The 18,172-nt window shown below is 37.2% G+C and overlaps 1 protein-coding gene across 3 annotated transcripts in view; it reads left to right on the forward strand.

Annotated features, from left to right (window-relative positions):
- LOC122081929 overlaps positions 1–18,172 on the forward strand; it is a 59,236-nt gene that overhangs the window by 13,919 nt on the left and 27,145 nt on the right. For all 3 annotated transcript variants that reach the window (XM_042649348.1, XM_042649349.1, XM_042649350.1), the window contains 3 exons: positions 194–730; positions 7,513–8,719; positions 9,053–9,406. In XM_042649348.1, the coding sequence (XP_042505282.1) occupies positions 194–730; positions 7,513–8,719; positions 9,053–9,406 (2,098 nt within the window). The remainder of the gene's footprint in view (positions 1–193; positions 731–7,512; positions 8,720–9,052; positions 9,407–18,172) is intronic.

Consider the following 18,172-nt stretch of genomic DNA (forward strand, 5'->3'; position numbering starts at 1 on the left):
TGTACGTTTCTTACATTTTACTACGCAATTCTTCTTGTCCCGAACTTCTTTGGCTATTGTTATGCATTTGGTCTGAGAGTCAATTGTTGTTTGAATCAAAAGAAATATACCTTCAGTTAAATGAGACTCTTAGAGCTCTTTTCTAATTTTGTTACTTTTTATGTCTATTATATATTTATTTGTTGTCATGTAGGAATCTGGAAGTTCCCATGAGCTGGCGAAACTCTGAGAATATTGTTCAGTACAAGGACATATGTAGCGCAGAAGTTCAAAAGCTTTCAAATGATGACAACATTGATGACAGAAGCTATGTTGAGAATTCAATGGTGAGCGAGAGTTTGCTGCTGATGAAATTCTATTCATTATCATCAGGTATGGTTGGACATCTTCTCTCTGGACGCGATGGTAGAGAACTTGATCTTCCATTTGAAGTAACAGATCAGGAGCTGGAGATTATTCTTTTCCCTAGAAGTACCTTCATCTTAGGAAGGTCTGGAACAGGGAAAACAACTGTTTTGACAATGAAATTAATTCAAAAAGAGCAACAGCATTCTCTTTCCTCAGAAGGACTGAATGAACTGAAGTTTGACACAAGTGAGGATGGTCACAAGAGAAATAAGATTGTGAAGGGTGATAGAGAAGTTAGTGGGACTGTCTTACGTCAGATGTTTGTCACAGTTAGCCCAAAGTTATGTTTTGCTGTTAAGAAGCAAATTTCTCAGTTGAAAAGGTGAATGAATTCAATCTTTCATAAATAGACATTTATTTATTTAGTGGGTGGGTGTGGGCCTGGTGGGACTGCATTCCAATGCAGTACCAAAGGCATTATCTGCCATGTGGCAGGTCAGGTGGGGCCCAAATTTATTGACAGGTTCTCTTAATATTTTTTATTTGTGAGTGATGCTTTTTAACTAGGTAATTCTTCTGGTTCTTTGTATTGCATAGTTTTCTGTATCCTTGCATATGTGATATCCTTTTGGTTATTTTGCATCAGAAGATTATTGTTCAATTAACTGAATTAAGTACCCCTGAAAGAAAAGGAAACATAATCCTGTTATTGGGTACTGTTTGCTTTCTGTTTTGTAACTTGTAGGTAATTAATATTGTCAGCCCTCTGCCCATAGCATAGTTGTCACGGCGTCTAGACGACCCTAGGTGTTGGAGAGGGTTCCAAATTAAGGCGATACCAAAAAAGCGACTGCCTAGTCGAAGAAGGCGTCCACGTCGACCAAGGCACCTGGATGCCAAGGCGTTGCCAACGCCTTGACAACGATGGCCCATGGGTGTATCTGAATTGTTAGTAAATCAAAAGCACATGACTGGGTTGAACTTCCTGTTAAAAATACTGTCTTCATAATTGCTATTGTCATGTTAGCTTGACTCTGCATGTTAAGCCTCATACTTGAAATCACCTCGAAACATTGAATGTAGGGTGAAATATGTCCAAGGTTTCAGGTCAGACTTGGTTAGGTTTAAGATGTTTGCTAATTCAGTCCTGCCCTGACTGAACCAGGCATTCAGGGTATATTTATTTAAATAAATATTGTATAATATATGATGTTTATTTGTATCTAGTATAGACAGTATAGTTTATGGGAGGGGGTTTCCCATGCTGCCAATGTGCGAAGGACTCTGCATGCCACACTAATGTCTGTCATGAAAAAGTATCCTTTATATGGGTCCCATGTATTCAAAACAGGAGAAAGAAAAAAAAAAAATACGTGAGAGGAGGGAAACTGCATTCTGGCAGCGTACGAATCTTTTTCCCATAGTTTATACTAGACTATATGATTGTAGCCTATATAGTAAAATGAGAATTATATAAAATGTAATATATTCATGCTGTAGATGACTAGTAGTGTCTTAGCAGAGGTGAAAAAGCCCAGCGTGATGCTGAAGTAGGGTTCAGTCAGGCTGGTTCAGGGGTCTTGGATGGGCAGCATTAGGGTGGGAAAATACAAAGCCAAAATCTAGCCTTATTTAGCTAGGGTTAGAGCCTCGGGTGGTTCAGCCCTCTGCTGCCAAAGCAGGCCTTATGTGTGAATGTATTTAATACATTATATTTTTTTTTGTGTATAATATGATATGTCATAGTAATCTTGAATCTAGTATAATTGCTCTACTTTCTAGGTCATATAAGTCAAATGGGTATCTAAAACAATGTTCATGTTGTAGACAAGGATTAAAGTATCGGTATCGGTCGCCGTATTGGTTGGCCAAAATTAAGATATGTATCAGAAGGTATCGTATCGTATCGGAGATACGCTAAGATACGCTAAAGATACGCACATAAATGAATTGGAAACACTTTTGCATAAAAAAAATTTGTTAAAAAAAATTATTGATAATATGTATTATGCATAAACACTAAATTGAGGGTATCACATTAAGAATTCAAGGTTTGTAGTTGTGCCATAAATGTAAAATCCTTGTTCCCAACTTTGATTTCCACTTTAGTTAGAGCGAAATATGGCTGGTAGCGACTTTGGAACAAAAACCCCTCAAAAAATTGTGTTTTTCTGAAAAATTACCTATCTTGGCCATTATATGACCGTAGCGCACTGTATCTATACATACTGATACTTACCGATACATACCGATACGTGTCGATACTCACCGATACGTATTGATCGATACATACCGATATGTACTGATACTCACCTATACGTACCAATCGATACATACCGATACTCACCGATACATACCGATACATACCGAAACATACATTTCACCTTGATTTTATATTTTCCATGGAGTATCGGAACGTATCGGTGCGTATTGTGTCTTATCGGTGTGTATTGGTGCATATCGGTATGTATCATAGGATATCGATACGAAAGGATTTTAAAAATTTCATGTATCGTATCGGTGTGTATTGTATCGGTCGGCTAAATTTAAGATACGTATCAGAGAGTATCGTATCGGTATCGGAGATACTTTAAACCATGGTTGTAGATAACTTAATATAAGCACAAGCAACCCATCCTAATGTCAAAAAGTATGATTTAGTCTGGCAGACTTACGGTGAAAAAATCCTGATTGGGGTGGTTTATGTGCTTGAGGTGCACTATGGTTGATGCCAAGCCAGCACAACCTAGCCTGAGTTGTGCCAAGAAGTACAGCATTGAGGTTAGAATTGGCAGAAGCATTGAGGTTGCTTCTTCCACAGAAGCCTCAAGAGGAATAAGCATGATGGAAAGTCCAATCTGCCAATACCTGGCATCGGGAAAGAACCCTTGAAAGTCCGATCTGCCAATAGTAAAGCCCTACTATTCATTGAAGCAGGGATGGGTAAGGGTTAGCTCTTAGCTCCTTTCCCTAGCGGCATTCTCGCTCGCCTCAGAGAGGAATAAACAGATGGAAAATATTTTAAAACATAACTACTGCAATATTGAAAATGTAATTCACATAGATATTAGAATCAGAAAATACGAAAATCCTTACCAAATGTAGAAGACCCTTGGAAAACAGTGCTTAATGCAGTTTCTCTTGTGATGTGGCTGTAAAAAAAAATAGATCTTTCAAGGTAAAGACCAGAGTTTTCAATCTTTATCTGTGATAAATGGCAGATAACTTGATCGATTGGGCTTCCACAAAGGAGGAACTTTCTGGTGTTTGAGCTTGTACTCTCTTGGAGAATTTTCAGATAATTACATGGGAGGATTAACTTTACCCCCTTTTTTATTTCTCTTTTTATTTTTTTATTTTTTATTTTTATTTTTAATATTACTCTTTTATATATACTGTTTTGCTTGCTTGCTGCACTGTGTTTTTATCTTATCTTTCGTCTAGGTGGATATATACCAGTTAAGATATGAGTCACGAATTGGGGGTTTGTCCCAATGTGATATTGTTATTTTATGTCCTCTCCAAGTTAGACTAAGTTGTTTACTAAGTAGTTTAGGTTATGTCATCTCTTTCTTTCCTATTGTAACTAGGCATTAGGTTCCTGTTATGATTAAGCTGTAGAGTCCTACTCAGATTATGTAATTGTTTCAGATTTAATATAAAGAGACTGGCTGGGAGATAGGTTGTTCACCTTCTATCGCATGAGCCTTCCTCCCTCGATCTCTGTCTCTCTCAGTTCTATTCTTCTTCACAGGTTCTGGTTAAACTTTTGTTACAATTGTTCACTTTTTGCATCCAGAAAGCATTTTCATTCAACATAATAAACTGAATTATACAAAATAAACTATCTCCTCAACTAAAAAAAACGTATGAAATCACATAATCAGATCGAGTAAAAAAATAAAATTACAAATAAGAACGTAATATTACAAAGAAATTTCATAGATGAACTGAAATTTGTTGACTTTTAAAAAGTAATACGTTGGAAAGTAAATAAAATGTCTATTCAACATTTAAGATAGGAAAGAAAATCTACTGAATAAACCAATAAAAAAATAAAATAAAATTATGCAAATAAAAACTAAAGTAGGCAAAATTTCCATTACATGCTCAGTGTAGACAAGCTTGTCTTGACAAGCAACAAAAATTCTGTGATTTAGCAGGATGATGTGGCAATTCTGACAACTGGACAGATGGGGTTAGGTCTGTATTGGCAACTTGTCAAATTGCAAACTCAAATTCAGTCATATACCCTCCCATGTATGTCCATGCACCCACTCATAGCCCATGCATCCTCCCTGTAGTGCTGAAGTTTTCAATGTTTCATTTTGGCACTTGGCATACTTATTTGGGCTGAAACTTGACATGTGAGCAGGGTACCTTGGGGTCTACCTCTTCACAAAGCCCATCTGACATGCCATGTGGCTAACAAAGGTTGGGTCATGTAGAGAATGTTCTCTCAATGGGCAGTGAGTCTTGGGTGTCCATCTACCATTGATGGGTGCTCCTAGTTCTGCCGTATGGTAGAGTAATGTGTATATCTAGGGAATGCTCTCAATTGGCCACATGTCAAATTTTAGAATTGGGTTCAATTATAAACCCCCTGCCATATCCTCCCATTTTTACCACCTCTTAAAACTCCTTTTGGGCTGAAACTTGCAGAGGGACCTTGGGGTATACTTGTCTACAAAATTCAGCTCCATTCAACATGCCATGTGGCATAACTAGGTGCCCACGCCCATAGTACACTCATTGATTTAGTGGTGTGTTGTGTGCCTTGAATCCATTTTCCCTAAATTTAGATTTAGTTTAAACAGCAATTTCTTTATTTAGAATGAAGTTGTGTTTTTTTTTCCCTTTCTAAATTGAGGTGATTTATGCTAAAATATTTTATATACAAAAATTAAATGGTTAGAAGTTAAATTTTATTTTAATAATAGGATTAAATTTAGATTCAAAATCTTTGTACAAGTTTTAAATGTGAGAGAGATAAAATATTAAACACAACATTTATAGTAAGTTAACCTACTCATTTTGGGGTCTGGGTGATGGATCAACCAACTGACCAGGTCTGGACCTCCTGGTTACAGATCATTGAGTTGAACTTAGAGACAGCTCCACCTTCTTCAAGTATACTACTTGTTGAATGCTTTAGTCGCCTAGCCAAATATTTTATCCTCTTGAAGCCTGCAGTGAAGCCACTAAGCTAGTCAGCCTTCTTCTGTTGAAGTTCACTGAACCAAGTCTTTCAAATATTGGTTTTGAACTAAATTGCAACCTGTTTCTGTAATAATTTTAGAGTCTTGAAATTAGGACATACTTCCAGACCTGAGATCATGTGGGTCCGCTTGAGAGCAGCATAATGCTGCTCCTAAGCTCATGGTAATGTCTCGACTCGAGATTTTGCTTTTCTATTTTGAATTTTACAATCACAAACAGAAAAAAGTTGAAAGGGATTCTTTTTCTCCCTATCTTTTTCCATGTTAAAAGCTGGAATATGAAACCAGCAATGAGCTCCTTGTCCATCCCTTATCTGGTATTCCCATGATGCAAAGACATAGTTGCCCATAGGAAATCAGCAAGCTAACTAATTAGGAGTTCATGTTTCTTCATCCAGTTCGCCAAATTGCAGAAAGTCCAATCACAAAACTCTTCTTGATGCAACTGCTGAAAGAAGAATCAATCCTTGAATGCATCTCCCAGACTCCTACATAGAGACTCAGTTCAACACCATCCATAAGGAAATCATCCAAACTCCACTGCTGCTTCTTCTTCTTCAATCTACAGCCATCCTGTTCAGTACTTCATCCACAGAGCATCATGGTAGGGTCTGCCATAGAGCTTGATTTCAATCCTTCTCCTTTCACCTTTGTTCTTTCAGAAATCATTTAGTTTGTTTGATATAATCAGATGTTGAAGGTCACATGGACAGGGAGAAAGAAATTCTGGAAATTTAGAGAAGGAATTGAACAAGAAAAGAAGTGGATTTTTCTGTTGAAGGAAGTGGATGCATTGTGAGGGTTAAGAGCCTTTGGTTGAGGGCATGGTGATCTGCAGAGGACACGCTCTTCTTCATTGCTAATTCTTTCCTGATTCTGGATCCTATGATTTCTGTTTAGTATTGAAAAAATAAAACACACACACATACACACACACACACACACACACACACACACACTCACACACACACATATATAGTTATAGATATATAGATAGGTAGATAGATAGATAGATAGATAGATAGATAGATAGATAGATAGATACATAGGACATGCCTGCCCTGTGTAACTAGAGATTTAACGGAGGCTACTTTAGTATTCAAATTTGTCTTTCTTGATTCCTTCACTCTTCATTTCAAAACTATAAGAAAAACAAATATTATGTTTTTTAAGGTTCATGAAATTCAGAGTATTTTGTTCTGCTTTTTTAAATCTATAATTCGTATTGAGAGTTCATCAAATCAGGTTTAATTGTGTATTGGAACTGAGAGCAAGGGCATTGTGTTGGGTTTGCATGACTTTAAAATGTTTATTTTCCCCTTTTTTACTATTTTCTATCATTAATGGAGCTCTCCATCTATGTGTTGGGTTGTGAAGGTAGATGTGCAAGCAGAGGTCCCAAACCATAGGATCTGGAACCCGTAGTTTCAATATGCAGCTGGAAACTGAGGAGAAGAGCATTAATCCTCTACTTTTTTTTTTTTCCTTCGGTGTTGTTCTATCTTTATCTTGCATAGTCTTATCCTCCCCCCGTATTTTATCACCCTTCAGTTCTCTCTTATTTCTCCTCTTTATTCTTTCGTCCTTTTTTTTTTCTATAACTTGTGTTGTTCTATCTTTTATCTTGCATAAACTACTCTTCAGCTCTCTTATTTCTCTTCTTCTTTTTTTTTTTCCCTTAACATTCCTAATGAAATTCTTCATTTTCAAGATTTCTGTCCTGGTTACCCTGGCAATTGGAAGGAAAATTTGTAATTTAGGAATCCTGAATAAATTTAAAACCTTGGTATTCAACGAGCGCCCACTAAAGGATGGAAAAATCCCACTTGATATTATCAGCTTAATTTTTACTTGAATACCATCTATCTTCTTGTCAGTATATAGGAGGAAACATTATTTGCGTGGGATGGATTCGATTTTCTAATAGACAATCTTCACTGTGCAGCTTTGCCTGTGGGGGAAGTTTTTCAGAAGCTAAGGCAATTGATATGCATGATATCAATGATACAAATGTCTTCATGGATATTCCTGACTGTTTCATCAATGTGCCACCTACTTCTTACCCTCTTGTCATAACTTTTCAGAAGTTTCTTATGATGCTTGATGCGAGTATGGAAAACTCCTTTTTTGATAGATTTTATGATGTAAATAAATTTTCCCTGGGTAGATCTGGATCTTCTAGATCAATCGCATTGCAGGCATTAATAAGAATGAAGGAGGTTAATTATGACAGGTTCAATTCATTTTATTGGCCACATTTTAATAGTCGTTTAACTATGAAGTTGGATTCTTCCACAGTGTTTACTGAGATAATTTCCCATATAAAAGGTGGAATGAGTACAGGCAAGGCACAAGATGGCAAACTCAGCCGAGAGGATTATTTTTCTCTGTCTGAAGGTCGAGTGTCCACCTTAATTAGAGAAAGAAGAGAAGTAATTTATGACATATTTCTTGATTATGAGAAGAAGAAGCTTGTCAATGGTGATTTTGACTTGGCTGATTTCGTTATTGACCTTCATCACCGATTGAATGATGGAAGCTATGAAGGTGAAGAGATGGACTTCGTCTATATTGATGAGGTCCAAGATCTCACCATGAGGCAAATTTCTCTTTTCAGATATATTTGTAGAAATTCTTCTGATGGCTTTGTTTTTGCTGGAGATACTGCACAAACTATTGCCAGGGGGATTGATTTCAGATTTCAAGACATACGATCACTGTTCTTCAAAGAGTTCCTTTTGGAAGCAGGAAGTTACAGCAAGGAGAGAGGGAAAGGAAGTAGCCAACCACGTCTCTCAGACATTTTCCATTTAAACCAGAACTTCCGAACCCATTCTGGTGTTCTTAATCTAGCACAAAGTGTGATTAACCTTCTGTATCGTTTCTTTCCACTCTCTATTGATGTTTTAAAGCCTGAGACAAGCCTTATATATGGAGAAGCTCCTGTGTTTCTTGAATCTGGAAATGATGAAAATGATGCAATCATTACTATTTTTGGCAATAGTGGAACAACTGATGGAAGTATGATTCTCTTCGGAGCTGAGCAAGTCATATTGGTACGTGATGATTCTGCTAGAAAGGTGGTTTCTGACCATGTTGGAAAACAAGCTCTTGTTTTAACGATACTTGAGTGCAAGGGACTTGAGTTTCAGGTGAGCTTTTATTTCTATTTCTTTGTTTTGAAAATGAAGTGCCTTGCCTTATCCTTTTGTAAGTGTCATAAGTTGATACAAGGTTTCAAACATATAACCATAGTTGTCAAGGCGTCTAGGTGAGCCAAGGTGTTGGAGGGGGCCTGGACACAAGGTGATGGCAACAAGGCATAGGCAACCGAGGCACCTGGATGCCTAGACAATGCCTTGACAACTATGAATATAACCTATTTAACTTGTGTACCCTTCCATGTAGACTAGATCCTGAGAACTGGACCAAATAAAAGACTTCTGTATTTTTATTAAATTTGTCCTATTTTTCTTCTGTTGCAGGATGTATTGCTATACAACTTTTTTGGCACATCTCCTTTGAAAAATCAGTGGAGAGTTGTGTATGAATATATGAAGGAACAGGATCTGCTTGATGACTCTGCACCAAGGTCATATCCTAGGTTCAATATGGCAAAACACAATGTTCTTTGCTCTGAACTGAAGCAATTATATGTTGCTATAACTCGTACAAGGCAAAGGTTGTGGATCTGTGAGAACATAGATGAGTTTTCCAGGCCTATGTTTGACTATTGGAAAAAGTTGTGCCTAGTGCAAGTTAGACAACTTGACGAGTCACTTGCACAGGCGATGCAAGTTGCAAGCAGCAAGGAGGAGTGGCATTTACGTGGCATCAAGGTATAAATTCAAATCCTCGATGATCTCACATTCTTTTTTTTTTTTTTTTCAAGGTGGGGGCGGCAGGGGGTTAATTACCATTTGGTTAGGTAGAGAACCTTGGATTGTCTACATATTAAATTTGGTGGCATGTCTTAACCATATGGCTTATCATTTAGTGGATTTTCTTCTTGTATAGTCTAGGGAGGCAGCTGTTTAGGTAGCTCCTCTAATAAATTCCTTATCAGAAATGAAAAAAGGGGGAAAAAGTGGAGGAAAGAATGACAATGACCCCAATCTTTTGAATAGAGGCCATATTTGTCCTCAGATACAAAAGATCTAGTGTAATTTGTTAAGATCAAATTTATTCTATTTAGTACAATTGCATGGGGTCTTTAGTTGTTTGTTAAGGGCTTATGTGTAATAGTGGTTGTGAAAAATCAAAGAACAACTAAAAACCAGTACCTGAGATAAAAGGAGGAAGGAGAAAGGAGAGTGTTTGTTATTGTTTCACCTAAAATCATGAACTGTTAGGGAAGGGCAGCATCAATGTATACATCAACACTCATCTGCACGTGCAGGCCAAGATCCGATGGTCCTTGCACGTGGAGCTCACACGGCGTTTCCTTCAAGTGGCACCGAGGGAGAAAAAATATTGGGAAAACTCTTCTGATGCACTTCCCAGGAGTTGAAGACTTGACCTCCTTGCTCTGATACCATGTTTGCTACTATTTCATCTAAAAGCTCAAACTGTTTGGGAAAGGCAGCATCAATGTATCTATCAACAGAGAAATAACGATGGAGAAGAAGAAGAGAATCCTGGAGCTACGACAGGATTCAGAAGTGAACCTATCATGGCTTAGGTCCACCACTTATATTGTTATAATTAAGAGTCTTACTATAGTTCAAATTACAAACAAAGACAATAAACAAGACTTAAGGACTTACTAATAACAATGACTAACTTAGACTATGACTCAAAAGTCTCAACGTAGACTTATCCCACTCTCGATTAATACTAACTCTATCACTTGCAGTACAATTGTCATGACCCAAACCCAGATACAGGTAAGGGTATAGCCCTCACGGGCAATGATCAAATGATCCAAAACATTCACAAAAAAATCAAGCATATACAACTCATAAGAAATCAAGTCTCAACAAAATAAAATAATTACTCAAATATAAAATATCCTAAAATTTAAATTCAAAAACGCTTTGTCAGAGTTTACATGAAACAGTAGCCTACTACAATCATCGACTAAAGTAAAATAAACTAATAATAGAAAGCTTCAGGCAACCCTCAAACTCTGCTCCAAGTATACCTTCATCTCAATTATTTGTGATGTTTAAATAATGGATTAAGCTCAACAGTTCAGTAAGGGAAAACAGTAAGAGCCAATCACAGGGCAAACAATCAAACAAAAACAATGGTTAAAAATAAACAGTTTTGATGCGAAACCGGGTTTCTTAAATCATAATCAGTTCGCTTATGGACCCATTCAATAGTGAAATAGCCAAATCTCAAGAATAATGGCAGTTCTGTAAATAATGTGAAGTTTCTAAGGAGTGGCACTTTTGTAAATAATCTGGAATTCCCAATTGATAGAGGGGTCGGTCAAGTAAATAGGACACAAGTGGGATTTAATTAAACATTGAGGATAGGCTAGGTAACACAGTTAAGTGATATTGGACATGAGAGAATAAAAGATAGACAAAGGGGTATAAAGGGGAAATAGGGTTAAAACATCAACTCACGATGGAATTAGGTCTTCTTCCTTGGGACAAAACAGGGTAGGTGATGGGGAGTAAATTCAGTTCGATGGAGCTCAACCGATATGTCTCGGTTTGGCCTGAAATTTCAGGGGAAGTTTCTCAGGAAGTGGCTCTATCGATCCCACAAGATAAGCCCTTGGATCTGCAGGCTGGGAGGCTACGACAAGAACCAGAAATAAAACCTGGCGGTAGAGCTTCTAGCAGTCCAGTTGCAGACTTGGATTCTCAACACAGAGGAGCCGTTATGACCTGAGTTTCAAAGAAGATGAGTTGCTTAGCCACAGGTCACCTCGACCCAAGTCTTAGGGTCATTCGCTAAGAGACCAATCTTTAGGGACAGATTCCTCAGTTTTAGTAGGTATCGCCCAGAACAGAGAGAGAAAAGAAAATGCAAAATAATGAAGATGCGAAGGAGACAAAAGAAGAAGAAACAAGAATGGAAAGAAGATCAGAGAAAGAACTTCAAAGTGGGAGAACAAGCTTCATGGTAGCCATACTATTCATTCCAATTTTAATTCTTCAAAAAAAAAAAAAAAAAATGAGTTTCACTAGTGTATTACAAGGCTATAAAAAAGAAAATCAAAGCATAAATTGGTAACTAAGTAAAAATGGAAACTAGCCTATATAGCGACTAAAATCAAATCAAATCTAAATAAAGGAGTGCCAATCTATTTTCTAACCAATAAGGGAAAGTAAATAAAAAACCCCAAATTGAAGAGATCCCTTCTAAATCCATCGCCCAACTACATCAAGTTTTAGTTTCTCAAACCACACTTTTAATAAAACGCGATCATTTAAAAATACCCCTTGTCATCACACTTCAGCCGGCTCTGAGAGAAATAAGCTACCACCGCCCATAATACGAGAGGGAAACACGGCCCCCACAAATCACACGATCACACAATCACACTATCGTCACCACTCTGTGACTAAATATACACCACTGTGCACAGTGGGTATAAGTCCCGCGGCTTAACGGGACACCCCCCTCTGGTCTAGTACGAAGTAGTCTATTTACCCTCACACACTTTCTCTTTTCACACTTTTACAAAACCACTGTTTATAAAACCACTTTCTTTAAGAACACCAACATGTGAAAACACAAGTAAAATCTTCACGTAAGAATCAACATCAATATACATCACAGAATAATAGTCATCTTCATCAAATATCAATCATCCTCATAAACTCATGTCACACATAAACACAATTCATAATAAGTACAAGCTAGCACGTATCAACGATACAAGAATACCAAACATTACATCATATAATCAAATCACACACCTGTGGTGTAATCCCACTTTAATCCACTTACCTCAGCCTGCATGTCTCCTGCTTCCACCCTTTGAGCTCTAAATGCTCAAGTCAATTACAACCTACAATTAATTACATCTCCCAAATGGGGTCCCCAAATAGAATATTAGATTTGGCCACATGTAAAGAATCTTAGACCTTGATATGAAAGAATATTAGATTTGGGTCACACGGTTTGGGTCCCATATTGGGTCCTAATAAAAACCTTAACCCTAAAGCAAAACCCTAAAAACGATTAGGGTCCCAAAAACCCTAATAACAGTTGATTTGAGTCCCATATTGAGTCCCAAAAAGAATATTCATATGAAGAAACCTACATCTGCAACTTAGGATAAAACCTCTATTGGGTCCCAATAGAAGATCCGCTAGAACCAACAACTTAAACTAAGGATAAGAGGAAGCTTTATTACCTGAAGTAAGCAGAAAAATAGAGAAGTAGACACCAAATTCTCCTTCCTCTCCCTTTCTTTCTTTCTTCCTTTTTCTTTCTCACGATTCTGCTTTCTTTTTATAGCCCATACCCTTTCTCCTATTCCCCCTCGAGCTCTATCTCTCCTCCCTCACGTCTCTCTCTTTTCCTCTTCCAACACCTCTCTCTTTTCCTCTTCCAACGCCTCGTTTTCTCTCTGTCCTATACTCCACAATTCTCTCATCTCCCCACTCCCATGATTATGTCTAAATGAGGTGAGGTCCACCACAATTAAAAGAAAAGAATCTTATACAAAAGAAAAAGGAATTCAATTAAATCAAACCCCCTTACTTACAGCTAACAAGATTTGAACCTAAGATCTCTAGATAGTCAAGGTACATAGTCAAGGTACTAACCAGTAGGCTAACTTATTAAGTCATTAAATGAAGTCTAACTTTAAATATTTAACCAAGCTTAAGAAATAACATAAAAGAAGATATATATTCTAAGGTTCCAAAATTTGGGGCATTAGAACAATATTCAACACTACCCCTCAAGCTGGAGTACGTATATCAAAGGCTCTGGCTTGGGCAACAAAAAAATATATAAATAGCATAACCATTCTTGAACAGATATAGCAGTCCTAGATGCCAGTGACCATAGAGAGGACCTCATTCTGGTAGCAATACCAACACAAGCACACCAATCATTAGCAGCAACAGTAAAGAAATGATAATATTGTTGTTGCACACCACAATAACACAGCATAAGTTGGTTGTGAATGTCACGCCCTGCCCTCATTATAACACAGGTATGTCGGCACTGGATACCTTACCGCATCCAGTCAACCTATTTTCCCCAGGATCCAGACTCAGGGTAGTCCACAACACCATAGAACATAGTCATAAATTAGAGGTGCGCATATATCACAGATACAAAATAAAATCCATAGCCATCCAGTGTCTCTAAGCATTACCATATGTAAGTACAGTTATCCATATATTACAGTTATCCAGAATAATCTTGTAAACCAGAAGAAGAGATGTACACAAAAGTATAACATTTCCCAAGCTCAGATCACCAAAAAGTATGATCTTTGTAGAGCTTGTATGTACACAAAAAGAATGGTCGGTAGTAGGTCAACTCCTCTACTCAGTATTAATGGCCTTCGTAGGCACAGTCGTCATAGTCACAGGCGGGTCCATGGTTGAGTTCATCTTCTTGAATTTGGGCCATGTGATCCATGGCCATTGCCTCATAATCAGTGCTGGAAGTCGGCAAAACACCGCCTTCGTCATCTAGAGGATCAAAGTTAAGGGGGTGAGCACGTCATGCTCAGTGAGGGGGTGGGACAAGCAAGCACACGCAATACATATGATGCAATGTATGCTCTACACAGATAAATGATGCTCATGAATCCATTTATTAAATTACACTACTCCCTAATCCATTACTAAGTCTGATCATAATGGGTATAGTTCTACACAATGTAGGTGATATTCCCTACCCTGTAAGTTAGGCCTCAGGAATACAAGCTTGTTGTAGGCAAGAGTCAACCAATCCCTGTCAGAGCCTTGGTCCCCCGGCTAACCTCTAATTAGTAATCCTGTAAATTAAAATCAGGCATACAGTAAGTCGTATCCTGTCCTCATCCATCTCAGGTATAGTATGTCGTACCACGGAAAGTGCACTGCTGATCAGCAGCCACATATGTCTGGATTAGTCCGTACCTAACCCGTTACAGATAAGGGGTTGTACCACTTAGGGTTGTGATACCTAGCCCAGCATACTACATGATGCATATCCATTCACCACATTCACACAAAATCATGGGCACCTGCATGTGTCCCATCTTACCTGACTTACCTTTCTCAATCTCATGTCCACCAGAATAGAGATTTCCAGAATAATAGATATAGTGCACATACGCACACAAAATGCATGAACATAGATTGCAGGCATAAGATAAAACAAAATAAAATAAAATAAAATAAACACTCCATAAAAAATCAGGGCACCACTCACCTTGATATTCAAGGTTGGAGAAGTCACTTCTTTGAGTTGGGTAGATTCCCGCACTGAAATTCAATTTCCCTATTTCATAACATACTTAGGTTATTACGTATATAATTAAATTCCTATTGTTAATCTAAATTAGGTGGTATTCTTATTCCCAGTCCCCTTTATAAATTTCTGTTCGAGTAACAATCCCATTCAATTTCATAATTTCTGAGTCCTTGGATAGCTATCAGTTAAGGGCTACACTGTCCTTATTTCGTGTTTTTAATAGTTGCACTAGGTTCAGGGCCGTATAGTGGCCTTTCTAGCCTCTGAAAACCCAACCGACTGGAGACACTGGAGCTAACCGGCCGGCCTATGGTCTCCTGTCTCTTATCCCAAACCTGCAGAATTCAATTCTGCCATGTCCTCTTTTGTTCCCGCTGTGTTTTAACTTAGAACTTCTCTGTTTTCTAATGTCCGAAGTCTGTAGGGAAGGTTTATTTTCCCAAGTTGTTTTCTTCAATTTTACCAATAACCGCTGTAGGCTTACTTAATTCTGTTTAATTGGGTGAACTCCAAATTTCGGCAGAATTTCAGAGAAGATTAAAATGATTTCAGAAATCACCATTGCAACTTTAAATTCCATTCTTCAATTGATTCAGAATTTCCTTATAATCTTGTAACATGATGGTGTAAAGAAATCAGGAAAGACAATATATGAACTCCAAATTTCAGCAGAATTTTAGAGAAGATTAAACTAGTTTCAGAAATCACCATTACAACTTTAAATTCCATTCTTCAATTGATTCAGAATTTCCTTATAATCTTGTAACATGATGGTATAAAGAAATTAGGAAAGACAATATATGAACTCCAAATTTCAGCAGAATTTTAGAGAAGATTAAAATAATTTCAGAAATCACCATTACAACTTTAAATTCCATTCTTCAATTGATTCAGAATTTCGTTATAATCTTGTAACATGATGGCATAGAGAAATTAGGAAGGACAGTATCATGCTTTAGATTAGGGTTTAATGATAATCCGCACATGCAATAGTTTCCCACTTTTAGGTAAAAAAAAAAAAAAAAAAACCAAACCATTGTGTCAAACATGAATTGCTGCTTCAATTTGTTCATAGATTTTAAAATTTCTCAGAAAGTAATACAATAGACTATTACTACATGTAAGAAACCTCATCCTTTATAACAATTTTACTTCAATGCACTTGTCTCTCAATACGGTGTTCTCCATTTTAGTGTTTATGCACGACACATTATATATTGCTTATTTATGCAAAAGTGTATTTCCATGTGCATCTTGTCCATTTATGCACTTATTTGTAGCTTATCTTGTGTATCTCCGATATGATACAATACACTCTGATACATATCTTAAAATTACCCTATTGATACGGAGACCGATACCAATACTTTAATTCTTACTCCGATCTACCTTATTCTTGATCAGCCAATCAGTTTTCATTCAAATTCTTGCAAAACTCTGATTTAGTGCAAGATTTTCAAGAAACCTACTTTCTTTGGGCTGACCATTGTGAGATTCTGCAGACCTTTTCTCTATATGTTGTTGATTCTTTGAACAAAATTTCAATTTTTCTATTTGTTTAGTTTGAGTCACAAGTTGGTGGTTTGTCCCAACCGTTATTTACTTTCCTTATCTTGTTTCATAGTTAAGCTCATGGTTCAAAATCTCGCCAAAATTTTGGAATTTTAATTTTTTTTTTTTTTTTGCTGAAACGAAATAAGGCCCGAAATAACAGTTGTACAAAATTTTGGTATTTCGGCCGAAATTTCGGTATCGTTTCAGTATCTCGCCTGTCTCGGTACATTCCATGTGTTATAAATACCATATCTTGGTTGAAATTTCGGTATCTTGGTCAAAATTTCGACTCTGTCTCGCCTGTCTCGGTGGTTTCTGTTCCATTCGCATATTTTGAAGGAAAAACACTCCAAGTCTCCAACAAGCCCCTCTAATTAGGCACATCATCATACATTTTGACTTCCATTGGACTCCTAGAAGATCTACACATTCAAAGCTTAGGAAAGGTAAAGTTCTTTCTCCAAAACCAGGTAAAATTTTCAGAACAGTTCGACAGTTGCTGCCAAACAAAGGTGCAATTCTAAAACAATGTCATGTCCTAATATTTTTTTCATTTTTATGTTTTGAGCATGTTTATTAACCTTAAAATATGTTACCCACCAAGTTTCAGGTCAAAATATAGCCGTTTGACCACCGAAACAGTCAACTGAAACAAACAAAAAAAATACACCATTTCGGCCGAAATTTCGCTGAAACGAAAAGAAACTTCAGTTTCTGAACCCACCGAAACACCAAAACGAAACGAGATTTGAACCTTGGTTAGGATAGATTTCTATTTTCTAATTAGAGTAGGTTTCCTTATTCTATTTTCTTTTTGTACAAGGTACTAGTAACTCTTTGGCTTATATATATATATATATATGTTGATAGTAGTGGGAATTGGGTAATACAATTGGCTGCCTTCTTCTAGGCAGTCTTGCCCTCTTCTTTTCTTCTCTCTCTCTCTCTTCTCTTTCTCTTCTATTACAGTTACTGGTTACAGATCCTGGTTTGTTACACTATCATCCTTACCCTACGCGATTTTAAGGTTTCTGCTGCCTGCAATTTTTTGGAGAGCTCTCTCCCTACTATTTGGTTCCCCTTGGCTGTGGATGATGTTCTTTTACCTGGTTTATCTAAAGAGGGTTTATTTTCATTATTTCCTATACCTCTATTGGTTTTAGTGAAGGTTCCTCAAACTATTGTGTCTTCTTGTGAAGTCCTTATCCACGGCTGCAGTTTCTCCTTTTTAGTTGCTGGCTTTCTACTTGCAGACCTCTTTCTTTGGCATTGGTATTTCTTCTCTGGCATAATAGCTGATTCTAAGTCTATAGTGGAGAATGTTAATGTCTAGATTACTTCTATTAAACTCAATGGAGTTTCTAATTATTTGTTGTGGGCCCAAGTTAAGGTCTACATTAATGCTGAAGGAAAGCTTAAGTATCTTATATCAACATTTTCTCTGCCTCCTGATTCTAAGTATTATGATGAGCGGATGCATGAGAACGACACTCTTATTATATGGTTGTGGAACAGTATGGAGCTAGCCATTGCGACAAATGTTATGTTACACACCATAGCTAAGTGAGTTTGGGATGACGTGAAGGAAAGCTTCTCTCAAGAAATGTCTCACATTTATAATCTTCATGAGAAAATTTTCAACTTCAAGCATGGCGACATGTCTT

The sequence above is a fragment of the Macadamia integrifolia genome, chromosome 6 (assembly GCF_013358625.1).
Source record: "Macadamia integrifolia cultivar HAES 741 chromosome 6, SCU_Mint_v3, whole genome shotgun sequence".
NCBI classification, from domain to species: Eukaryota; Viridiplantae; Streptophyta; class Magnoliopsida; order Proteales; family Proteaceae; genus Macadamia; species Macadamia integrifolia.